Source organism: Anas acuta, chromosome 9, assembly GCF_963932015.1.
Source record: "Anas acuta chromosome 9, bAnaAcu1.1, whole genome shotgun sequence".
In the NCBI taxonomy this organism is placed as follows: Eukaryota; Metazoa; Chordata; class Aves; order Anseriformes; family Anatidae; genus Anas; species Anas acuta.
The window spans coordinates 10,383,453-10,409,079 of NC_088987.1; the positions used below are offsets into that span (position 1 = coordinate 10,383,453).

Consider the following 25,627-nt stretch of genomic DNA (forward strand, 5'->3'; position numbering starts at 1 on the left):
TCCCCACTCCCCTGGCTGATGCTGCCTGCCTGTCTCCTTGTGCTGTGTGTGTACGGGGGGGCTCTGCCCCCTTCATCGTGCAGCTGCTTCATCCCCTCCCCATCACTCAGCAACACCCACGTATACATGGACTTCTGAGCCACAGCCTCATTTTTGGGCTTTTTTTTTCCAGGATACTCCACTCTGATGTGCAGTTGTGCCGATCTCCCGCAGGTTTCTTAGCAAAGTGCCCTCCGTGTGCTGCTCTCCGTGGCTCTTGGCACTTTTGGAGGTCAGAGCAAGCCCCCCCAGCTCAGCACAGTGACGAGGGAAGGTGAGAGGCATGGAGACAGTGAGCCCAAGGAAGGTGGCTGAAGGATGAAGGATGCTCTCCCGGTGGGATGCTGGGTGTCCTGGGCAGGTCCTCACTGTCCCTCTTGTGCCACCCTGGTCTGTCCAGGGCTGGGCTCCTCCGCAGCTAATGTCTGGTGCTTACACTTGGCCAGGGATGGGCAAACCTCACCCAGGGGCATTCTGCTGGATTTTTACCATAACCTGACTGATAAATTGCTCTCTCTGTGCCTGTCTCCCTGGCGAGAGGCTCTCAGCACCCCGGCAGGTCGCAAGGTGCCAAGGAACGCATGGCCGACTGCTGCTTTTGCTGTTCCCCTCTGCTGCCCACTCCCATCCCCATGGCACTGGGGCAAGGGTTTGGCACTTGGTGACACGCAGGGGACACGGGCTGGGTGGCATCGGGGACTTCCCAGCAGAGCTGTGGGAGGGAGGAGGAGGAGGACAGGCTCTATTTGTGATGGGCATCTTGTGGGCAGCAGCGTTTTGTAACTTGCCTGGGAGCTGTCTAGGCACAGGTCCTGCAGCTGATGGTCTGATGCCCAGGGGACCATCTTTTGCTTTTGCTTTTTCTTTCTCCTTCCGTTCATTCTTTGGATGTCTTTGGACATGCCAGCACACCCAGGCGTGAGCAAGCCTGGGCAGCCACCCTGCTGTGAACCCCGAGGAGCTCAGTGGTGTTATTCCAGTCCTGTGCTGTAGGAAAACGGGGGCCAACAGCCCAGCTCCCAGCCCTGGATCTGGGCACAAGGCAGGAAACATTCCCGTGGCTTAGGCTCCATCCAAAGGCTGGATTGTCACAGCCTGGGGAAGGGATGCTCAGCAGAGCTGTGTCCCTGCCCCAACTTCCATCCGTGTTTGCTGCAGAGCCCCTGCTGTGAGGATGTGCTCTCTCCCAACAGCTAGCAGGGACGGGCTGCTTCTTCACCCCTTTTAAAACTAAAGTCCCTTACCTGTTATTTTTTCTGCATGCTGATTGAACCCAGCTTTAATTTTTATTCTCTCTCGCTGCGCTCTGCTCCTGCCACCAAATCCATCTTTAATGACACGCGAGGGCTATAAATAATTGAAGGGCAGGCTCTCACCTCTTGCTTTTCCCTACAATTTGCATTCCTGGCCAGTCCAGGTCTGCCTCAGCCCATGAAGCTGCAGGGGCTGTAGCTGAGCAGGCACACTGCCAGCCTGCACATGGGGCAGAGCCCCTCAGCATCCGCCCTACACAGGTGAAACCACAAATGCTGGTGGAACCACAGCACTTTTTTCCCTCGGTGCGTTATCTCTGATCCCCAAGTAGCTTAAAATAAACTGACAGGGTAAACGGAGAGCCCAAGTGCTTTGGAAGTCGCAGTCGGTAGTGACTGGTGGTGGATGTGCTGCTGGACACCAGCCCAGCTGGCAGAGACGAAGGGCGATTTGCAATCCTGGGGGATTTTGTTAGCATTTCCCCCGTGATGCTTAGGAACAAGAGATATATTGCAGGCGCTTCAGTTTAATTGTTTGCTTTCAGGGGTAAATATTTTTTTTTTTCCCCAGCACTTCTGAAGAGGGAGTTTATTGAAAGCCAAAGGGCTCAGCGGTGTTGCAGGATTCCTGGCCTTGAGAGGCTTCCCTGCAATCTGCAGCCCCTGGGGACCGTTTCCGAGCTGCCTTCAACCTGTGCATTGCCACGGGGCAGGGAGCTGGAACACCTCTGGGCAGCGGTGAGGAGGCGAGCCCTTCCCTTGGGTCCTCTCCTCCACAATTCTCTCCCTTTTCTGGGCTGAGGAATCTGCTTTATTTCCCTTTTTCATTTCCCATGGGTCCACATCAACACCTGGGCTTTAGCAGCCCACTGCATCACCTGCTGGGCTCTCCATGCCGGTGGTTTGAAGTCAGTGCTCCACCGCTGTGACCTTCCTGAGCCACTCCAGGCTCCGGATGACACTGGAATAAACCCCGTACTGCTCCTTCACCCCGCAGCCGTCCCCCCAGGACACTGTGCCCAGCAGCTGCCACTGGCTCTTCTCGGGGCTGAAGGTGACCATGGGGCCCCCTGAATCTCCGCTGCAAGCATCGTTCCCACCTGCATGGGGTGGAAACTGCTGCAGAACCTCTCCGGGAACCCAGACACCCTGGTGGAGTGAACTGGGAGGCTTGCAGGGAGTAGGAACTGGGATATGAGGCTGGAAACAGCACGGATTTTACCTTCTTTCTCCCCAGCACAGAGCATGTCATCCGTCACCATTCTGTGGAGCCTGGCGTAGGCATCTCTGCACTCGCTGTGCTCGACAATGGGCACCTCTACCTGCAACGCAAGTGCTTTGGTTCATTTCTTCCTGCCTCCTCCATCCAGCCCCCTCTCACCATTTCCCGAGCCTCCATCTCTTCTCACCACGTGCTGCGTGAGCCCCAGCCCCATGGAGGGAACCCCACCATGATGGGGACATGGGACAGTGCCATGTCCTGCTGAAAATTATCTCTGTACCAGCCCCTGAGGCCAGCTGTAGCTCTCACCTCCATCAGGGTTTCGGGAAGCCGTTGCAGGAAGGGTTTCCCCCAACCACTGACGATGACCAGGGTGTCTGAAAGGGAAAGGGGAGATGCTGCGCTGCTCACCATGTGTGCTGCCCTTGTCTGGTGGTTCTTAGATGCTGGACGCTCCTTGCTGTCTCTGCCTCCCACCTCCCTTCTCCTGAAGGCTGCCCCTGCCTGGCAGCTCCTGCCCCAGCTCCCCCATCCGAGCTGTGGTTCGGGGCTGGGGAGTCCCATAGCTGTGCTGGGGAGCTAGAAGAGACGTGTGGAGCAGGCAAAGCCGCCTGGACCTCACACAGGTGTGTGGCAGCCTGGGGAAACAGCTGTCAGGCAGGATGTCTGGGCTACACTTCGATAAGGGACAAAGGGGTTGGGAAGAGGAGAGGGAGGGGATTGTGGTTCTGGGTTCACAAATCACTCAGAGGTGCAAGGATGAGTGTATCACCTTCATACAGTCTCTGAGGAGGCTAACCACCAGCAAACGCTGTGGCTCCAGCTCTAGAAGGCTGTCTTGATGTACTAACTCCCCGGTGAGGTCTGAGAAGCACACGCCAGGGATGCTTTCACTTGGTTGATCCCGAGCCAAGCCAGAGGCCTTGTGAGGTCCCTTCCAGCACCATTTCATACAATATTTCGTCCCTGCCATTGCCTCTCCTCAACACCCTGGCTCTTTCCCTCTCCACCTACCCAAGACATCTCACATGCATCGAGGTGCCCCCTGCACCCACCCTGGCTCATCACCCAGCCGCTCTCGGGGTGCACCCTGGCTGCTGCCACTCCTCATCCCCACTCCCTTCCACCTCTTGAGCCCCTTCCCCATGGCAGAAGAGGGAAAGGAGGGCAGCAAAGCTCTTGCCTCGTGGCTGCTCCTGGTCGGGGAAGCAAATGGGCATGACGTAGTCGTTCAGTGCTGCTGCCCCGGACAGCTCCACCAGCCCGATGTCATACGCCAGGGTGTCAGGGCGGTAGGACGGGTGGACGAGGAGGGTTTTGGGGTGCATCTGCTGCTCCGTGTCATCCTGCCTCAGGGTGCTGTGCTTCCCTGGGAGGGAGGGGAGGCAGGGAGATGTTTGTACCAAAGGGGGAGGTGGCTCCATGGTGTTTTGGCCATTAGGGCAGCTCCCACCGTGGCTGGGTGCTCTGCATATGTCTTTCAGAGGTTATTTTGCAAGCTGTGCCCAGAGCCACCGTGGGGAGAGTAGAGCCCTGGGCATGGCTTCACAACCCCCCATCAGTGCTCTGCTCACCCAGGATGATGCTGAAGGAGGAAGGGGCGAGCAGATCCGAGCTGCGGAGCTGGGGGCTCTCCATGTCCAGATCGTTGTGGAGGCAGTGGGCTGCGGTGACAATCCACTTGTTCCCTAGAAAACAACCCCCAGGGCATCAGCGTCCCTCTGAAGAGTCCACCCTAGTTGCTCTTGCTCAAAAACTACATCAGTATTTTCATCAAGCAGGATGGTGAAGCTCAAAGGCACCACATCTGAGCCTGGGAGTCCCCAGGCAGCAGTGGGCTGGAGGCTCCCAGAATCTTACGATCCTCCCTAACCACAGGCAGGATATTCCCAGCCCGGTTTTTACCTCCTGCAGCATCTCCCCGAGGATGGGCTTACCCAGAAGGGAGCCTGCACAGAAGGGCCGGCTGCCCCGAGCGAGCATGGCGATCCAGGGGGAGGCTCCTCGCTGGGAGAGGTGTCTGCCTGCGGGACGGGACACGGCGCTCCTGGAAAACCTGGGCTTCCCACACACTGCAACCAGAGGGAAGAAAGTGAAATGTGAGGGGTGTAAACACCCAGACTCCTCAGTCACCCTTAGTGGGGTGTGGTGGAGTAAAAGGATACGGGGTGCCTCTCCTTAAGCCTGAGCGAAGGGCACTTTGAGGCCATCACTTGGGTCTTACAACCCTGAGAGGGTTCCCAGACTTTTCCTGCTGTTTCCAAGGGTTTCCAAAGAGCCATATGGTCCTGAGTACTTGCTGCATTCCCAGGCCATGTGGAATGGAGGGGCTCTGATTCTGTGTCGCTGGCAGTGTGGAAAGCAGCCTGCGTTACCAGCAGCGACCAGAAGCCTGGGAAATGGTCCATGGGGAGGTTTCTAGCGGGCCTTGGCTGTTCTCTGCTCAGCAAATGCTTTCTGAAGCTGATGGTAATTACAGACAGATTTCTCAAAGTGATATGGATGTTTCTGGCCGCTGATCACTGTGAGACTGGGTAGTATTCAGGCTCATAAAGCCCACAGGTTGTCGAACCCGACTGAAGGCTAAGGAGCTTCACCCTTTCAAGTGAGCTGGTCTTTTGCAGCACTGCTATACATGGGTGGGCAGGATGACTGTGTGTGAGATCCAGTAGCTCCAGCCTCTGTCTTGGCCATGGAAAGAGTTTGTGTGATGCAGAGCTGGACTGTGTGGAGCTGAGGGCATGGCTGATAAGGACTGATATGGACAGAGAGCAGATGAGAAGGAGCAGGGGTGTGTGGCACAGACTCATGACCTGCCTTTGCCCTCAGTCCTTGACCTTGATCTGCCTGGAATAAAAGCCTCAGGGCACAAACTCAGTAAATATTAAAGTTTTATTTTGTTCTCAAGAGGAAGATTACACAGAACCATCCTTACATGACATTGGATATTTTACAGAATGTAGTATCAAAAAAAGAAATATATATATATATAAAAATACAGTCGCAGTTACATGACATAGCCAAGAATACAGTTCTCAGCGTGTCTGCAAATCAGACCTTCCTTCGGCCTTCTGCTCCTCTACATGCTCTACAAATGGCCTTTTGGACGATAGCAAAATGGAGAGTGGTTCGTTTACTGTTGACTCATTTCTTGCATGGCAAAACCAAAGGAGGAGGAGGAGGAGAGGTCCAAAGGAGGTTAGAGGCATGCAGAGGGAACAGCAGGCAGTTGCTGCATGTTGCTTACGGCTGTAGGAGGGCTTTGCTGGCAAGTGAAGGAGTTGATGTCCCTGCTGAAGGAAGCTAAGCTTACCTGGCCATCCCATATGCTGGGTCGGTGCCATCTCAGCAGCCATTACCTTTCCAGCCATGGCTGAAGTTTAGGGCTAATGTGGACACATCCTCACATCCCTGGGGCCAGGTGGACATCACCTGAGATGCCATCAGGAAGGGATGTTTGTCTGCAGATACAAATACCAGCAAACCCACAGGGCTCTCTCACTGCTCCTTGCACAGAAGAGGTGTTATGCAGTGGGGGGGACCTGTGAGGTCAGACCTGCCCATCCAGGTTTCCCATGCTGTCCACAGCCCCTGTTGCTCCTCCAGTTACATCATCCTATGGGAAGAGCTGGCCTGAGAGCCCTGAGGGTGTAGGCAAGTCTTTGTGCGTGGCCCAAGGCTTTGGTGGCAGGGAAATGCTGCTTCTGTCACTGTGCCTTTGTCATAGCTTGGAGGGAGCCTCCCCGGGAGGGTGGGCAAGGTTTGGAGCCCAGCAGCATGAGCTAAGGATGCCAGATGAGATCTCACCCTTCGCTCCCTTCCCCCAGCTCCCTAGCAAGCATTTCCTAAGAGAGCAAGCAAAGGGATGGGACCAAGCGCAACGGATGACGTGGAGGGCTGGCAAAGGCCCGAAGTGCGGCTGAGCATCGTGGCTACTGCTTGCGAAAGACCAGAGTCTGGAGCATATTAAAAAACAACAAGAAGAAAGGAAGCTGCGGCAGCAGGCAGTGCTTAGTCACTCATCTCTCCAGCTCAGGGTCCAGAAATGTCCACCTCTCTGAGGAGCCTGTTTTCTTCTCCACCCAGTCCACGTAGTTGGAGACTTTGGTGTACACCCCATACACTTGCTTGCTGCCACACTCCTCCGGGCCACCCCACGAGACCAGCCCTTGGGCCACCCACCTGCGGGTTCCCGGGTCCTGAATGACGAAGGCTCCCCCGCTGTCCCCCAAGCAAGTGTCCTTCCCACCTTCGTAGTAGCCAGCACAGAACATGTTCTCGGTCACGCTGTAGTTCCCCGACCGGGACTCGTAGCTGGTCTTGCACTCCGCATGCAGCACCACCGGGAGCTTGACGTACTGCAGGATGTCGGACAGCGTCCTCATGCCCGAGCTGATGATCTCGTCCACGGTGATGTTGGGGTTGGAGATCCCCCAGCCAGCCACCAGCCCCAGTGTGTTGGGGTGAGGTCCCTCCAGCTCGTGCTCGAACTGGGGCAAGCAGACGGGCATGACGTAGTTCCCCATGGTCACCTTCTCCTTCAGCTTGACCAGGGCGATGTCGTGGTTGTAGTTCTGGATGTCAAACTCCTCGTGGAGTATGATCCTCTCCACCGTTCGGTTGACGGCCTCCATCTTGTTCCTCACGTCGTGCAGGGCCAGGTAGACAGTGACGTGCTCCTTGGAAACGGGGATGACCGTCTTGTCTCGCCGCTGCGAGCGGAGCACGTGGGCAGCTGTCAGCACCCAGGAGTCCGAGAGCAGGGCCCCGCTGCCGAACCACTTGTCGTTGGGCACCCGGGACATGTCCTCCACCACAATCAGGGCCTGCCAGGGGAAGAAGCCGGGCTCCGCGTTGCGCCCGCCGATGATGCGCTTGATGATCCCGGGCAGAGCACGAGCTGGCCGGCCGCACACTGGGGACAAAACGGACAGCACTGTTACTCCCAGCACCTATCTGGGGAACAAATGAAAAGGGACTTCCCTGTAGATTATGCCACATGGCTGGTTATCTTCATGGCCATGAGGATGGTGGGGTGACCCCTGCAGACCCTGTTTGGCCCTTATGGAGCTGGTTCTCTCTTGGCCTGACCTATTTCAGTGACACTTTTGGAGCACAGAGCAACTTCCTTCGCTCATGGACCCTGGACAACAGGGACAATGCTCTCCTGGAGTTAAAAGTAACTATACCAAGCCCTCTGTCCATGCTTTTTGTGGCTGTGGTCAATGAGACATAGATTAGAGAAGTGTCTTTGTCTATGGGACTGTACAATCTATTGCTTTCCAGGATTTGGGGGGGGGACATAATCCTGTCATCTGCTCCCACGTGGCACCCTGGGACACCCAAGGGAGGGTCCCAGGCAGCTCTCCCAGGAGGTACCACTAGGCCTGTGGCATAATCTACCTGCAATGATGCATGCAATGCACCGCGCTCAGTGCCATCCATCATTGCACCTTTGGGACCTGCAATACCTTCACAGGGGGGTAAGAGGGTCCGACCTGCCTCTGCATCTCCCCATGAACCCTGAAGCACAGCTGCGTGGCTCCCATGGCTATGGCAGCCTGTCCAGACCAGGCCATTCTTCAGCTGGTGGGACTGAGACCAAGCTTGGCCGCTAGGCCAGGTGCTGGGGCAGGGAAGGAGGCGTCTTCAGAGCCAGGAGCTCCCTCTGGCTGCTGTCCCAGCTCTGCAGGACTCCAACACGGGTTCAGCCACGGGCAGTCAAGGCCCAGGTTGTCCCAGCATGTCTGCTCCAAAAAGCAGCCTCCTGGCTGCCTTCTCCTTTCCCACCCTCGCTGCAGGCTGTGAAAACAGAAGGTAGATGCCCTTGGCCATGAGGCCGTGGGCTTTCTAGGCACAGTTTTGGCTACCAGCTTTGGTAGGTCTCTGTCCCAAAAAGTATCCACTGAGCTTGGGAAGGGTTATAATAACAGTTCATAGGACACTATGGGGATGTGGAGGAGGCTTTTACCCAGTGATAACTACCCCAGAGCTGTACCAGATCTGCCACTGAAGCCAGGCACAGACCTAGCAAAGGGGGAGCCAGGGTGGGACTTGAAGCTCTCTGAGTAGGATCAGATCTTACTCTTGGTTTACACCTGTGTGATTTGTGCTCCAGATGTGCACCGTGGTGTTACCAGACTCCTTACGGAAGGGGAGGTAGAAGGAGAACGCTGCTGTGTCAAAGACTTGGTGGATGCTAGGATTTCTGCCAGGCCTGGGCTGCAGTAAGGCAGGGCTGCCATGTGAAGGGTTGTACAGTTGTGCTGGTGGGTGGGAGACAGAGCTGGCTGGTGGGCCAGCCTGCACTTTGCAATTCCTCCCGTTGCAGCTCAGTTTCTGGAGTGGTTTGGCTGGACCCACACCACTTCAGAAGCAGAAAGGCCAAGTGAGTAATCCTGCAGCCTCACGCTGCCCCGTGAGCTCGCTCAGCCCTTCCCCAGCCGTCCAGCCGCTTGGGCTCCTGCTCAGCCTGTGCCAGGGGAACGCCACCGGGAGGGCTGGAGCCTTACATCAGCCCGGCCTCACCCCTCGCCCTGAGACCCGTCACGAGGCCTGTGGTGTCACGGCCATGGCATTCACCCTCCCGGAGGAGCTGTGGCCGGAGGAGGCTTGGCCGCGGGATGTTGCCTAGCACCGTGGGCTTTACTCCTGCATCCCAAGTCTTCGCCGCAGTTCTGGCAGCCAAACCAGCTTCCCTCTGCTCAGCTCCAGCAGACCCAGAATTATGTCTGAGGGGCCCTGATGTGCTGCCTGGTTTGCCTCCAGGTGCTTTATCCACGTGCTGTGACCCACCGGGAGGAATTCAGCAGCTGAAGGCGGCTCTGAGAACCAAGGTGCCCTTGGGGAACATGTTCCTCGGGACAAAGGTGGTGGTGCTGGAGCTGGCTCGTGCCTGGGGCAGTGCCAGGGAGGGCAGTCCCAGGCTGGTTAGTGCTCAGGGGTGCTGATGACACTGGGAGGCTGTGGGAGATGATTTGGGCTTGCCATGACTCTGCCCCATGCCGTCATATTGGGAGGGGAGGATGCAGAGAAAGAGGCTCCCAAGGTGATGGGATCAGCGCTGAGAGCTGGGGCAGGAGCACCGGGAGCTGCTGACATGGATTTGCTGTGGCTGCTGCTAGGAAAACTGCGACTTCAGAGAGTGTGGGGAGCATCTGTCTGCGCTTCACTCCCCTGCCTTTCCCAGTGCTGCAGGGAACTGAAAACGTGCTCGGGCTAAGAGCTCCTGCCTCCCAGCCCAGCCCAGCTGTGCTGCTGCACCGAAGCTGACAGCCATCCCGGGGAGATGATTTTAGAGGAAGCGCATCCAGCCAAATATTTATTCTATTAAATTACATATCAAAAACGCTGACCAGGCTGCAAATGCTCCCACTAATGGCAGAGGCAGGCGCGGCGTGGCCTGGAAGAGGAGTTTCTATTGATGGGGAGGTAGCGTGAGACACGAGGGAAGATCTGAAGAGCAGCTGGCCAGCTGCTGCCTGCAGATCCCAATCTCAGGAGAGCGTCACCCTCTCCCTGGGATTTTCCATTTTCCTGAAGCCTCCCTGTGACTTCTGTCACTAATCAGGAGGTCTGGAAATGGCCCATGAAGGCAGCTAAGGCCCCGAAAAATGTCCCCGTATGCTCCCGGCACAAATTATTTCAGGCTGAAACATCAAGGAGGGATGCAGGGAGCAGCTGCCGAAATGAGAGCAGCCGCAGCCCCGGTCTCTGGAGAGCAGACACCCAGCGAGACCTGCCGTGGGGCTGAGCCCTGCCACCGTGTCCCTGCACCGCTCCGGAGAGCCGTCCCCGCACATCCGACCGCAGCCTGCACCCAGGGCTGCCGCCAGCCCCGTCTGCAGCCGGCTGTGGCCAGCCCACGTCCCAGGGACTTTTGTTTAATCCCAAGCGGGCGCCTGGCCTGGAAACTTGCTGGCTGCAAACGTTTCTGCCACTGCTCAAAGGCTTGGGACTTCTGGCCCTGTTTTTTTCTGCAAGGCTCGGAGACGTGCTAATTGCTCCTGCATGGGGACACGCTGCTAATGGCAGCCGGGAGCCGGCGCCACCGGGCAGGTCGTGCGCTGCCCTTGGCTGGAGCCAGCTCCAGCGATGCTGGGGGCTGAACGTGCCCATATTGCTGCTGCCTTCCTGAACCTTGTCCTCACTGCCCTCTCTGCCATACATTGCAGCAGACACGTACAGCACAAAGCTCTGTCACCGAGGAGGGGGGTCCCTGCCTGGGAGCAGCAGGCGAGGTCGGGCAGGCAGCCCCCTCCCCACACATCCCCGCACCTCTCCCCGTGGTACCTGTCCCCACCAGTACCTGGTCGGCAGGACGGCAGCGCTGTGCCCAGCTCCTCGCTCCTCCACACCCCTGATGCATCACACGTGTAGGTGGCTGGAAGAGAGCAGTGTGTTAGCAGGGCGGTGGCCCCAGTATAGGGACAGTGAAATGCTGCCCTGCCATCGAGACCCTCTGAACCCTTTTCCAGGATGTGACCTCCTTTTGAAGCCCTCTGAGCTGCCACCCCGTTAGTGCTGCTGCCGCCCATTACACTAATGAGTGCTGGGTGCGGGGACCAGATGCACAGGGCTGTGAGCAGGGAGGCAGGAATGTGAGGAAATTCTTTGGCTTTCCATACTGAGGGAGGAAGAGGAAGGAGGGCTGGGACATATGCGCACCCGGGCTGCCGCCCAGAGCCATATCCAAAGGGTGCAAAGACCCGTGGTGTTTTGTGAACCCCCTTATGGTGTCTCTGCTGGTGGATAAGCTTGAAGCTCTGCCTGCCATGATCCCACTGCTCTCTGCAGGGCTTTGGCTCTGACGGGTTTTTGGGATGGGTGCCTTAAGGAGCCCTTCCTAGGGTTGCTGGACCTGGTGCTCCCCTGGTGCTCCCCCCAGCACGGAGACCCCATTGTGGCCATATACCTGGCTCCCCCAGCGTGCCCACCCGCACCATGGGGACCTGTCCCCCCGCTCACCGGTGCTGTTGGGGGCCATGTGGTAGTAGGGGTGCTGGCAGTGGTACTGGATGGCCGCGCGGTAGGTGGTGAGGTTGTTCCTGGAGGAGAAGGTGACAAAGCCGTGCTCCAGCTCCGGCGGCTCTTTGCAGTCAGCAACTGAAAGCCAACACAGAATCGGAGTTGAGCCCTGTGACCATGCTCGGGGTGCCCAGCCCCATGCAGGCAGTGCTGGGTTTCAGCGTGGGTGGTGGTCCTACAGGGCAGGGTGAGGCTCTGATAGCCCCATACCTCGCTTCTTTAGGGCAATGCAAGGAGCACAGCCTGGCACGGCTCAGGCAGCTCCTTGGCTCGGCTCCCATCCCTCCTAGGATGTCCCGAGCTGTGTGTTTAGGACGAGATCTGCTGTAGCTTTGAGAGGGGAAGGGATCTGCACAGGTGGGCAGGAGCTGTCAGGACATGCTCCCGCAGTTTGTCTTTGCATGCCTTATGAATGGGCAGGAAAAAGCAGGCAGTGGTTCACCAAACACCTCCTCCATGCACCAGGCTTTGTTGGTAGCACAGCCCCATCCCTCCTGCTCTGGACCTGCTCAGCAAGCCTTGCTGATAACCATTTACACCCCTAGGTCCTGACTCTCCTGTGACAACCAGGGATGAAGGACACGGAGAGCACGGCTTGGCTGCTCTGCAGGCAGGGGGACATGAACAGCTGTAGGGAAAAACCTACCTGCTCCAACCTCCAGGGTGCCATTGCCCTTTCCCGTGGTCTGTCTTCTCCCCCACATCCCTCACCATGACCTGCCCAGCCTCTTCTCCCATGGACCAGGCTTGTGCCACCCACCCAGGGTCCCATCCTGCCTGGGAAATGCAGTTCTGCAGAGCTGGGCTCTGCCACTTTGAAGCTGAGAGGATGGGAAAGGAGGTCCAGTGTGTCAGGGGCACGTGAGCTCCATGGGTCTGGGTGCTTGAGGATGGGGAGGGGGCTAGCAGAGCAGGCAGCGAGGTCAGGAGCCTTACCATGGTGATCCAGGCTAACGAAGAAAAAAAATCGCTAGAAGCAACGCTGGCACCAGGGACATGTAGCGATGCTCAGGGTGAGCCACCCACTTGGGTGAAAAAAGCCTGGTTTATGGCAAAATGCTGTGGCTCGCTGCTCACCAGGGTCCCCTCTGCCCCGCTGTGGTTTGACAGGGACAGCAGGCGATGGGATGGATGCGGCCAGGCTGGAGGAGGCTCGGGGTGCCTGTGCCTCGCAGAGGGGCAGAGCAGGGGACACAGACTCCTGTCACCAGCCCCAGGGACCCCAAGATTCCCTGCTCTCTTTCCACCATGCTTAGGAGCACAGTGGATTTGTGCCACGGTACCAGCACCTGCAGGACCTGTATAAGGTGCTGGGGGATGCTGGGGCTTGTAGGAAGGGGGAAATGGGTGTTGGGGGATCGGTGTGGCTGGCACGTCTGCTCTGGGGCTATCTATGCCTGCAGGGCTGTGCCCCCCAGCCCACACAACCTGCTCCCTCCCTGCGTGTCCCACGTGTGGGGGCAGCCCTGATGCCAGAACGGGCTCCTGCACAGAGGTGCTGCCCCACTGGTGTCCCGGGTCCTGCCCAAAGGGAGTGGGGAGTTGGTGCCTTGAGCTCTTCCAGACTTTTGCCTTGGGAGAGGGGCCGTTAAGCCATCTTCCTAAGAGCAGAGCCATGCAGAGCCCCCCAGCACTCTCCTCCTCCTCTTCCAGCCTCCGATCCCCCTCCCAGTGTAGCCCCCGACACCTCAAGGAGCCCTGGGTGCACATCCTGGGCTCCTGGGGACACGGATGGGGCCAGACACGGGGCTCTGCCCTCTTTTGGCTGTGACCATCCCGAGGCCAGCCCATCCTCACCTCCGCAGGGCCAGCAGCAGGGACCGAGGGGAGGCAGAGCAGCATCCCCCGTACCCGTGCCAGGTCTCGGTCCCGTACGCATCCTCCCAAGGGCTGGCAGGAGAAGGCTGCTGATGCCACCCCATCCTCCCTCACCCCGGGGTGGGGGAGCTGAAAGGATGCTCAGAGAGAGGAGAGGAAGGAGTGTTTCTTATTTGCGACGCTGGGCCAGGGAGGAAGGGCAGCGGGAGGTTAAATCCAAACAAACAAACCATGTGCGGGGCCGACGCTCCTTGCGCAACCACCAGCTCGGAGGGGAGCAGAGCACGGCCAGGGGCGTCCGGAGGGGTGCAGAGGATGTGCCAGGAGCTGGCGGCAGCCCGGGGACAGGCAGGGACCTTCCCAGAGGGGCCGACGGATGGACAGGGGGGCTCGGCTCCGAATTTCCCTTCTGGAGACGGAGTTAAGAAAGCAGCGTGCGCAGGGGGTTAGGAGCGCCATGCCGGTTAGACAAGCCGCGGAGATGGAGTTGGCAGCCAGGGGCAAAGGGGAACTGCCCTGGGTGTGGGACAGAGCAGAGAGGGGCACGGAGGCAGGCTGCCCGTCTCGGCGGCGCGGCCGGCGCCAGCCTCACGCAGCCACTTGCTCCGAGCCGGCTCTTCTGTCTGTCTGGTTGTCGGCTCTGTCTGCAGCTGCACCAAAGGCAGAGGGGAAGGAGGAGAGCAGAGAGAGAAAGCTCAATTAGTAGCCGAGCAGAGAGAGGCATGCAGGAAACCCAGCCCCCAAAACACCAGAGATCTGTAACGAGCACCAGGAGCTGCGGGGACCCTGTTGGGGACCCCGATGGGGACCCCGATGGGGACCCCGATGGGGACCCTGATGGGGACCCGCTCGGCTCATCCGGGGCGATCTGGGGACAGTGGCTGGGAGAAGCTGGCCAGGCTGCAGAGCTGGATGTTATCCACCTTGGCTGGGGAGGTTTCTATTTTCTTTGCTTTTCGCTTCAAACCATTTTTGCCTCTCCCAGACAGACGTACAGGGGAGGTGGGAGGCACGGCAGTCTGAAGGCCTGGACTGCCCATTTAGGGGCTTCTTGGCTTTCCAAGAAAGCCACAGAAATTTAGTGTAGTGATTTATCTCACGCAAGAAGGGACCAGTTCCAGCCCAAATGGAATAGTGCAGGTAATCTCCAAAAATTAATGCTTTGGGGGTTAAAAATATCTAACTTTTGCATTTTTTTTTTTTCTAGGCAATGCCAGTGTTTATCTGATCTGTCTCCAAGCTGGATAAAATGAATGGGAAGCTGCTGGTGAGAGGGGTAGTTCCCCGGTGGGGCAGAGACATCACTGATCCCATACTTTGTAAGAAGCCCTTTCAGATAGGAATCTATTTAGCATGTCTGGCAACCTCCCATTTTTCATTTTGAATGAGCAAATGTGACTTAAAACTCCAAAAATACACTCCTAAGGTAAGATCCACGACATCATTAAAACAAAAAGGATATGCCCAGAAGGGGAGAACCTGGGTGCCACATCCCCTGAGAGCATCTCGTCTTGCCTGTCCTGGGAGGTCTTGGGACCTTCCCTGAGAGTGTTTGTTGCTTTTCTCCTCTCTGGGCCAGCCTTACAGCAGGCTGAGTAGCAGTGAGTGCCTTCTGGGGCAGAGAGGTACTGGCGAGTGTTTGGGGAAAGGAAAGAGTTGTTATCAGGTACATGAGAAGCACAGCTCCGGGCCTGAGCTGAGAGGAGCTGGGTTAGACGAAAGAAGAGCTGATGCAAATGGAATCTCCTTTCTTTTCCCTCTTTTCTCTCTTTTTGAGGTTTGCAAGTATCTGGGCAACTTTTCTGTCCCCTTTCTCTTAGCTGTGCACTGCCCAGCTGGAACCTGGCACCGCTCTAAAGCCCGTGACCTTAGCAGCTTCCATTTGGAGGGAAAGTTGGACCGGGAACTAGATTATCCCAAATTGTGTCAGATTTATCTAACAGCTCGAACAATCCCACCTCACTCACCCAGGACCAGCCACCTCCCTCCCTCCAGCAGCAGCCATTCATGAAGGTGCATCACCACGGAGGTGAGTCTGATCTGATCCATGCCCAGGCTTTGCAGTTAAAAAAGCTTTGTGGAAGCTCGTAGGTGTTTTCTAGACAGCAGGGAGTCATCCCATCTCACGCAGCACTTGCTCTCACATCGAGAGCAGGATTCAGCCCCAAATTTGCCATCCTTCACATGGCAGCAGAGCCGTCTGTGCTACCGCTCACCCAGCTCCCAAGAGCCAGGGTTGCTCTTTCTTTGACAGGGAGACAGCCAAGCTGGTCACAAATCAACTTATGAGTAATCTAAGGGAAAGCACAAACCTCCTGCTTGTGGCATTTGGACCAAGCCCCGTTATGCTACCCAAGAAAGAGCCAAGAGAGCATTGCAGAATTACGTAGTCTCTCTGGCTGGGTCTGAGTAAGGAGCTCCGCTCTGGCAGGGCAGCTCCATCCAGTGTGAAATTTCAGCAGGAAAAGGACATCGACAGGGTGTGCGTGGGGTTTCCTTACTTTTGCAAACGGGGATCTTGTTACTCCACGTCCCGTCCTTCAGGCACTCGATCTGGAAGGATTCGCTCTCTAGGTTATCCTGTGCAGAAACACCGAACAAAACAAAACAGAAACCACAACACCATCAGTGTATGAGCCTATAAAAAGTCAAATTCTTGGCAATTCAGTAAAGATATAACCAGACCTCCCTGGAAGAGGACTTTTCTAGCTAAAAATTGCTAGAGGAGGCTGTGCCCTAGGCCCTGGGGAGGAGGCCCAGGGGGTGTGGGTCATATTTGCTCTCCCAAGCAGAGATGTGATGGCTTTGGGAGGAAGGGTTCCTCCCTGCTCCACACATCACCCCATACCTTCAGTACTTTGTAGCCGGTGTTGCAGCTGATGACAACCTGGTCTTTGAAGGTGTACTTGGCTTGGGAAGGCTCGATTTTCCCATTGATGGGTGGCTGCACCAGTGGGCACGGGTTTCCTTTGGATAAAGAGCAAGCAGAGCAAAACAACAGGTTTCCACCTGCAGAGTGTATAAAGCCCTTCCTTCCCATTTCCCAGGGAAAGCAGCAGGAGTTACCGATTGCTGTGTACGACAGCTTCCAGCCCCTGTTCTCCCCCGAGTTATCGCTGTGGAAGAGGATCTGCACGCTGTTGGTTTGGGTTTCGATGCGTCCTGGGGACTTCTCTCCACAGAAAGGGCCAAACTCTCTGGGGCCAGCTTTGATCTGCCAAGGGAAAGAGGTGGCTTGAGGTGGGGTGTGGACACCCTGGGATCTCCTCACCCTGAGGACGATGGATTGGGACGTTTCACCACCATGTGGTGGGGCGATGTGGACTGGTTCTGGGCCCAGGGCCAGAAAGAGGGTCACCATCAGGTGTGGTAAGAGGTTCAGCTATCATGGGGCTCCTGCTGGCTTCATCATCTCCATTTAGACTGGGGACATTTTGGCCCCATCATCGGGACACCGGGGGTATGACAGGATAGCGGGGCAGGGGGAGCTCACCTTGATGTAGTCGTAGGGACAGGTCACCTCGGGGTGGTCTTCCACGTCGAAGCTGTCCTCGAAGCTCAGGGTGATGAAGAAGCCCTCCTCCAGCTCGATGCGGTACAGGCAGTCCGAGCTCTTGGGGTAGGGGCTGGGGAAGTCGGCGCTGGTGACCACCCCGCTCCTCTGGGTGTAGAGGTTGTCGCTGCACTCCACTGAAACACAGCCGGGATGGATCAGCGCCCCGTCAGCCACCCCCAGCCCCAGCCACGCTCAGGATAAGGGGTGCTGATGGGCACCCAGCTCTCAGATCCCCTTCATCCCAGCCCCTGATAATGCTTGCACCCTGCCTGCTCAGCCCCTTTATGGGATGGGGTCTACAGCCCTGGATGTGGGTCCATGCAAGGAGAACCGCACAAGCCAAGCTCCACATATCCCCGTGATGAGGAGGGTCCCGGGCTGAGAGCCAAACCCATCTCACCTTCATCAGCCATACTCAGAGCAGAGACTAAAACCTCTCATTTCTCCTATTTGAGATCTCTAGAGTTTAGCTGAGGGAGAAACGACATCTCATCCCTCATGAGATGACCATGCATGACCATCCCCACGGCCGTGCTGTGCCCGGCCAGTACCTTTGCAGGTCCTGTTGTCGGAGTGGAGGATGTAGCCAAACCTGCAGGAGCAGTAGTACCCGCCGATGTAGTTGTGGCAGTAGTGGTCGCACGCCAGCTCCTCGTCGCTTTTCTCCAGGCATTCGTCCACATCTAGGTGGGATGGTGACAGCAAGGAGAGGGGGGTCACACGCTGCAGCCCCCCCACGTCCAGCAGGTCCCGAGGCTGCGTGCTGCTTACCCACGGCCGTGTAATGGGCGTCGAAGCCAGTGAAGCGCTCCTCGTTGGAGAAATCGGACCTGAAAGTCAGCCCCATGTAGGGGCCGGGGGACAGGATGACTTGCTGGCCGGGGGCCTGCTCGGTGTCCGTCGTCTCCCTGCCGCAGAAGGTTGCCAGCTCCTGGTCCTCCGCTTCGATCTGTAGCAGAAAGGCTGGGTTAGTGCTTGGCTCACACGAAGCACACAGGGCTGACGTGTGGGCAGGAGCTGGGGAAGAAAGAGGGTGAAAATCAGTAATTTGGATGGCCTTGCAGTTCCCTGGACTGGCTCGGACAAGCTCGGTGCTGTCCCCACCGCCCTGGGTCCATGTGCTGTGTCCTAGAAGGCTGCAGGAGGGGATGGAGGAGCCACTGTGCCCTGCTGTCATTTCAGCATGCTCACTAGCCTCTCTGTGCAGCCCTTTATAGCCTGGAAGCACTGTAATCCCTATGGGAAACCCTCCTGTGTTCCCTGGAAGCCCCATCCCTTCCTTTTACCTCGCCGTTTCCCCAGGACCATTTCAGCACCAACCTCATCTCCTCCTCTTGCAATCCCACCTCTGGTCCCTGTCCTCGTTCCCAGCACCCTGTCATATTCTGAATACGAATAACCCCCCAGGGGAGGAACATGAGCAATTCTGCACCCCCCCAGCCCTCCGTGCTCACACCAAGAACACGTTATTGAGGCCATAACAAAGCGCACAGCTTGGGGACCCATGGGTGCCACCCCCAGCTCGGGTGGCCTCGGCGAGGTGGGACCCTCCTGCGGCTGTCACCACAGCTCCCCGAGACCCTCAGGATGCGCCAGCTGGGGAGGGAGTGGGGAGAAAAGGAAATTTCCCAGGGCTGAGCATGCAGGAGGAAACTCGCTCACACCAGGGAAAGACAACATGGAAATGGCAGCTCAGCATGCCTTGACATTGCCTCCAGATATTTTCCATCCTCTCATATGAGCAAGAGCTGGCCAGAAAAGAGAGAGACTTTCCGACGATAGATTTTGAGAATTTGGAGAAAAAGCATGCGTCCCGCATTGGGACAAAAACCCAATTGAATTTTTATTCTTTTTTTGTGAAACAGAGTTCTGAAAAAAAAAAAAAAAAAGGAAAACAAGTAATTTGGGGTCCATCTGGTTTCAATCGCTTTGAAATATACTGTGGTGCTTTAGAATCGTTTAAAAATCCAAAATAAAGAGTGTTTTGAAACAAAACATCATTTCAGGCTGGAAAACGGGAGCACCATCTACAAAAAGCGAATGAGCCCGGCTCTTTGGCTGCTGTGAAAAGTGGGCACACCGCGTTTTCTGCAAAGCCGCTTTTTTGGGGAGAAAAACTGTCAGAAGCGGCGTTTTCCAGCCGGATCCTTGGTACGGGGCCGGCGCTGCCATCACCTCTGCGGGGATGCATGGGGAAATGTCCCCCGTGCCCGTGTCCCTGTCCGAGGATGCTCTTGCCGTGGGGCCTCGCCAAAGGTATCGGCAGCCCCTTATCTGTGACGGGTCCCATGCCCCGGGACGCAGGGAGCAGAGACAGCCCTCCGGCTGTAAACTAAACAGAGAGGTCATCCTCCCTGGTTAATATTTGCTGCTTCTGCTGAGGACTGTATACTTTTTCGTAGATCATTTACATCCAGCGAGCAGGCTGGTAATTAAATCCTGGTTGTTTGTTTGGAGTTTCTCCCTCTCGGGTCACGATGTCGACGTTTTCACTAGAGAAGATGTGTCCCTGAGGGAAATATCAATTGCCGCGGAGAAATTCCCTATAAAAATACGCTGAAAGAAGCCTGCTTTGAAAAATAAAACAGAGCGACACTCTCGTGCCTTAAATTTACCCGTGCCACTGCCTCCCGCCAGCTTTGCTGCCTGCTTTTGCCTCTGCTCTCCTTGTTAGGATGCCTGCCCCTGTGGATGGAGGGGGGTCCCTGCCATGGATGTGGCTCTGTCCCCATGATTTTTGGCTGGGGCTGGGACTCAGAGGCTGTCACAATGCACGTGGTGACGCAGGGCACAAAGAAAGGAGACAGCCCCAGCTTTGGCTGCTGGAGCAGTGACATCCCAGTGATGCCTCCTGCAGCGGCCGGGGGTTAACAAAGCCCCCCCAGCACCGTGGGGAATTTGGCCGGGCGGCTCAGCCCCTGTCACCGGAAAGGAGCACGGAGCCGGCAGTACGGAAACGCGGCCGCCAGCCCGCCAGGAATGCACTAATTGGACTGACGAGGGCAAAGCATACCGCTTGTAATATATATCAACGGCTCATTAGGCCGAGAAATCGCAGCGCCGGGCTGAAGACACTGGGAACATGACATGGGGAGGAGAGGCTCCGAGGCTGGGAAGGGCACGGAACGGCCCCTGCGGAGCCGCCTTGCAGCCGGAGTGCATGGGAGGAGGCAACACCCAGATTAGTGGGGTTTTGTGCGAAATGCCTGATGCTGTGCTGCCTGGTGCTGGGAACGAGGTGGGGATGGGGCAGCCGGGAGCAAGAGCCTGCAGCTGAGTCTTCCCCACGTGTGTGCATCCTCTCCCCGCTGGAGGTTTCCCAGACTTAGCACACAGCTCCTTCCCGAGAAACCCTGTAAAATCAGGCTGAGGTTTTAACTCACACCCTTGGAAGCTCCCCTTGGCTCCCCTGGTTCAAGAGAAGCCACCTGTCCCGTTTGGGGCAAGGACCTTGCACCTCCCATCTCCCTGCTTCTGCCCTAGGGTTGCTGGAGACCTGTGTCCAGAAGCACTGGGTGCTTGCTGAGGAGCACGCAGGCTGGTGTTTCCTACCTGCTCGGGGCTGCCTGCTCCTCCTCGCTCACCTCCTTACTGAAGTGCCACCCGTCCCATCCCCTTTTGCACAAACAATCCCGCTGGCCACGTTTCCCTAGGAGCCACGTTCGTTTTATATATATACACACACGCACGCGCGTGCGTGTGGATATATATAAATCAACAGCTATTGTTTTAATTAGCCATTGTTTCAGGGCTCTGGAAACTGTTCCCTTCTGAAGACCACCCCGAAGGCAGAGACCGGCGTGTGCTCGCAGCTCAGCGGGCCCCGAGCTTGCTGCTGGGGATAATTCTCTGTACTGCTTGAGCTGGGGCACAGGGGCACCCGAGGAGGTGAGGGAGGCAAAAACCACGGCACGGTGGCTTTCTGCCTGGCCCCAGCTGGGTCCCCACCTTGCACTGGGGCTGTTTAGCCCCCGTGTTCGACCTCTGTCTTATGGCAGTGAAGATGATGGAGAGCCCTCGTTTGGAGATGGTACCAAAAAGAGAGGAGGCACCTCTGGCTGTCTGAGCCTCGATGAGCCTCTTTAGTGGGGCTGCCAGAGTATTACAGACACATCTATACGTGTTGGGTTTTCCCAAGGAGGAAAATGCTCTTCTATTCATCTGCTGCTCTCCTTATGTGTTCCAAGCTGGTGCTTTAATAGCATCAAAATTGCACGTCTTCCCAGCGGAGCAGCTTACGGATCACCTGTAATCCACCCAGACGGGCGTTCCTGAGCGTTTTCGGCACTTTTCAAATGCAATTCTGTGGCAGAGGCTCCGTGAGCTGAGCTCCGGCCCCGAGCAAATTTATACAGCTGAGATCTAAATCCCTGTGAAAAATGCCGCCTTCTTATGGAAATCCAGCAGCAGGGAAAGCTGCGATGCCAACTTGGCACCGTGGCCAAATAACAGGGAGCCCTTATGAAAAAGGAAAAATGAGCAGGGGGTGAAGGGCAGGAGGAGGGGTAAAGCCTGGAATGGGGAAAGTTTCCAAGAAATCTGCTCCTTGAGCTTATTGGGTTCTTAGAGCAATATATCTCTATATATGTCCCTGGCCCTCGTGCTTGGAGAGGATCCAGGAGAAGCAGAAAGAACTAATCAAACCTCAATGAGAGCTGTTAGTAGCAGAATGAGTGCCAGCACAAAGGGGAAATTAAAGCAGCAAACAGATCCAAGAAGAAAAAAAAAATGCAAATGTTTGCTTTGTCTTCTTAGGGCGAGAATAAAACAATAACTGCAAGTAGCTGGCACCTAGCACCGGGGCTGAGTGCTTCCAGACCTGGGTGCAACCTCCACCTGCCTCCGTGCAGAGAGGCAGGGTGAGGCTTGTGCTGGGCGATGGGTGATGGATGTTCAGCCCTGAAATGTAGGAAGCACCTGCTTGCTACACCTGGCCTGCCAGAAAGCACCAAAAGTGACCAAATTCAAAGAGACGGAGAGCCCAGGGGAACCCTGTTTGGGGACACGGAGTTGCAAGAGGCAAGGATGCTACGTGTGGCCCCGCAGCGTGTGGCCCACCATCATTTCTGATGGGTTACTGCCCAGCAACGAGGCAGAATGAAATCTTTTGTGGTTTTGGTCATGACAGCTCCCTGGGAACATCCAGAGCTTGTTTGTGCTGAGGTTATTTGCCAGCAGTGGCCCCAAAAATTGGACCTGGGCTGTGATATGGGTTCGTAGTGAACACAACGGAGCCTGTGGGTCTGTCCCAGTTGCTTGTAGGATGGAGGCTCTGCATGCAGACCCCAAGTTACAGCCTTAAGCTCGGGTCTAACCCGTATTTTTGGGTCTGCTGGGTGTCCCCACAGCCATGACCTGGCCAAGGGTGCCCAGCTCAGGGGCCTGCTTGCACGTGCATGGCATCAGAGGAGCACAGCCTGGGGGTTTTGCCACAGGGATTTCATCAGCACGCAGGTGTGTGAATCCCATGGGATTCAATGAGAAATAAGTGTTGTAGTTTCAGAGATCTGGTCCTTTGTGGCTGGGCTCTGACTCGGGTGTCCCACCCACTGGTTAGCCCAATGGATGCTGTCAGCTTATTGCGCTCTCCCTGTTGTCCACTGGACAGACAATTCCTGTGCCCAACAAATGGGGAAAAATACCTTGTTCCCAGCTTTTCCAGCACTCCCTGCTGGCCAAACGCATGTCCCACCTGCCCGTTCGTGCGTCCCCTGATACCACCGCTCACCTTCACGTAGTCGTATTCACACAGGTAGGAGGACTCCAAGTCGAAGTGCATGAAGTACAGCTTGATTTTAAATCCCTCGGGCACGGAGATGTTCCACGTCACTTCCGAGTCGCTGGGATAGGAATCGGGGAAGTTTGGGGAGCGGATCTCCCCAAACATCTCCGTCAGCTCAACAGCATCCGCCACGCCGAGCAGCCAGGCACAGAGCGACCAGGCCAGGGGGTACCTGGAAAGCACACGGGGACACCAAATGAAACTCTGGCCATCCCGAAGCCTGTCAGGGCTCAGTCTGTTTTTCCAAAAAATGCATTTTTTTCCACTAAAACCCTTACAACTTTGTGTAAGGTTGCACAGCTGAGACCAGCGTGCTGGGTTGGGAGAGCTGTGGCACCATGGCACCGCCAGCAAACTCTTTGTAGGGATGTGGAGGTGAGGGTGAGAGCTGCACAGGGAAAACCCCTTAGAAGGGTGGGTGATGGAGGTGCCCCGTGGGATCCAAAGGCACCCCCGCAGCTCCAGGCACCATCAGGAGCCCCATGCTTCTCACTCCTGGCAGCTGCAGCCACCAGCTCCACGTCTCTGGACGAGCAGCCGATGGGCAAATCTTCGCTTAATAGAAGAGTAAACATTAGGATGCTTAATAAAATAACGATGCTTTCTGAATCGGTTTAATGAAAGCATCATGGCAATAACTACTGCTGTTACTACCGCTTAGCTTCACCCTGCCAAACGGGGCTCACCGACTCCCAGCAAACAGCACGCGGCTTTGCGAGGATGGGCCAGGGCCCCAGCAGCAGAACCTGCACACTGCTCCCCTCAAGCACACTATTTCTTTTCTTTTCTTTTCTTTTCTTTTCTTTTCTTTTCTTTTCTTTTCTTTTCTTTTCTTTTCTTTTCTTTTCTTTTCTTTTCTTTTCTTTTCTTTTCTTTTCTTTTCTTTTCTTTTCTTTTCTTTTCTTTTCTTTTCTTTTCTTTTCTTTTCTTTTCTTTTCCTTTCCTTTCCTTTCCTTTCCTTTCCTTTCCTTTCCTTTTTTTTTTTTTCTTTTTCACTTCACTTCTCTTCAATTCTCTTTTACTCTTCTCTTCATTTTGCTTCTCTTGTACTTTTCGCTTCTCTTCATTTTGCTTTTTTTCTCTTCTCTTTTCCCTCTTCAATTCTCTTCAGTTCTTAGGGTACCACTCACCCCAAATGAAGAAGGACACAGCAGCTAAGATCCATAGAGTCCTTTTGTCATCAAACTCAGATTTCAAAAAAATCTGATCCTAGAGAGTTTGTCCCAGCTGCCAACTTGTTTGTGCCCGAGGAGGGCACAGAGGACAGCGATTGCAGGTCACCCTGCACACCAGCCTGGAGCTCTGTTTGAACAGCAAGGTGAGCACCAGCGGAGCAGTTTTCAGCAAACCCCTGCCCGTGCTGGGGGTACAAACTCGAATGCCCATGGCATTGCAAGGGACCCGGCTGGAGGAGAGACCTCCGTCTTTTTACAGCACACAGAGGAACAGAAACATGCAGGAAATTAGAGCCATTAGAGAAAATTTCCGCTTTCTAAAATAGGTACTAAGGCCTGGCAGAGGCTTGTAGGTGTATATTACAGTCGCTGGAACTACCCACACGTGCATGCACACAGGGTTTCAGAAGCAGGGCTTGATTTAGGTATGCTGATGAGGAAATTGAAGCTATAGAAGCGGATTATTTTTAACCTGTCTGCGTTCTTTCAAAACCAGGGCAGTAGTTTTCTGGGGCTCGTCTGTCTCGTGCCACCGCTCGCCCCGGCCCCCGGCTACAAAGCAAAGTCGAGGGGCACCGAGAAACTTGGGCCGACTTCTCGTCCGAGCGGAGTGAGGTTGAACATGCCTTTTTCTGACAGCTCGTCTGAAACCACAAAAATGTGCGAAGGGAAAAAAATCTGTTTCTCTTCTGCTCGGGGGCTGGCGGAAACGGGCATCACCCCCTCCGCTTCGCTTCGCCTCGCCTTCAGCGCCGCCGGCTCGCCCCACGGCCAGCTCCTCTCCGCGAGTCCCGCTCCCACTCCGGAGTGAAACCGGCGCCGTCCCCCAACCACCCCCCGGTGCCCCCCGGAGCCCCTCGGAGCCGGTGTGTGGCTCTCCCCCACCGCATCGCCCCTGGTCCCGGAGGCACTCACCTCATGTCTGTGCTGGGAGAGCTCCCCGAGGGGCTGGGGAGGCAGGGGAGGGCGGCTGGCTGGGCGGCGGGGGCTGGCTTCGCCTCCTTCCCCACGCTCCGCTGTCCGCCTTATCTCTGGCCGGAGATTTGTGAGCGTGTGCGCGCCTCTGCGTGTGTGTCTGGAGTTGTCTGGCATTTTCCATGCAGGTCACGCCTTCCCCTGCCTGCAACGGTTCCCCACATCCCCGCACGCACACACGGACCTGCCTGCGCTGAAGGCTCTCTCCTCCTCTCCTCTTCCTCTCCTTCTCCTTCTCCTCTTCTCCTTCTCCTCTTCTCCTTCTCCTCTCCTCTCCTCTCCTCTCCTCTCCTCTCCTCTCCTCTCCTCTCCTCTCCTCTCCTCTCCTCTCCTCTCCTCTCCTCTCCTCTCCTCTCCTCTCCTCTCCTCTCCTCTCCTCTCCTCTCCTCTCCTCTCCTCTCCTCTCCTCTCCTCTCCTCTCCAGCAACCGCCGAGAAGTTTTTGTCTTCCCTAATCTCCAGAGTTTTGTGTGTGTGTGTGTGTGTGTGCCCATGCACATTGTGTGTGTGTGTTTTTTTTTTTTTTTTCTCCCTCTCTCATTTTTTTTATCCTACAGTCTGCTTTGCCAGATGGCTAAAATTTGCCTCTCAATAGGGACGGGAGCCTCCAGCAAAAACAGAAGGCAAGAACGTGTGAAAAGAAAAAAAAAAAATAAATAAAAACCTGCACAGAAGTGCGGAGCTGCGGGGATGTGCTGCAGCTGGGACCCGCGCTCAGGACCCGATCTCAGCTTCTCCTCCCCGAGCCGTGCCTGGCTTGCTTGGGGCTGCGGTCTGGTTC

The 25,627-nt window shown here is 56.2% G+C and overlaps 1 protein-coding gene across 3 annotated transcripts; it reads right to left on the bottom strand.

The window, feature by feature from the left end:
* Positions 1-2,084: 2,084 nt before the first annotated feature.
* MASP1 (MBL associated serine protease 1) lies at positions 2,085-25,091 on the bottom strand. Of its 3 annotated transcripts, XM_068692130.1 has the most exons (16): positions 24,788-25,091; positions 22,644-22,869; positions 17,687-17,864; positions 17,467-17,598; positions 16,853-17,049; positions 16,426-16,573; positions 16,208-16,326; positions 15,861-15,939; positions 11,482-11,619; positions 10,823-10,897; positions 4,452-4,586; positions 4,089-4,202; positions 3,698-3,883; positions 2,824-2,891; positions 2,515-2,614; positions 2,085-2,392 (listed from the first exon to the last, which is right to left on the bottom strand). In XM_068692130.1, exons 1-16 carry the CDS (start codon positions 24,790-24,792, stop codon positions 2,202-2,204), a joined length of 2,091 nt encoding a protein of 696 aa, XP_068548231.1. In that variant the 5' UTR covers positions 24,793-25,091; the 3' UTR covers positions 2,085-2,201. The 3 variants fall into 3 exon arrangements, with proteins under 3 accessions (XP_068548231.1, XP_068548230.1, XP_068548232.1); XM_068692129.1 differs by lacking the exons at positions 2,085-2,392; positions 2,515-2,614; positions 2,824-2,891; ... (1 more) ...; positions 4,089-4,202; positions 4,452-4,586 and adding an exon at positions 5,389-7,429 and having other exon boundaries at positions 24,788-25,083; XM_068692131.1 differs by lacking the exons at positions 2,085-2,392; positions 2,515-2,614; positions 2,824-2,891; ... (3 more) ...; positions 10,823-10,897; positions 11,482-11,619 and adding an exon at positions 13,508-14,009 and having other exon boundaries at positions 24,788-25,080.
* Positions 25,092-25,627: the final 536 nt, after the last annotated feature.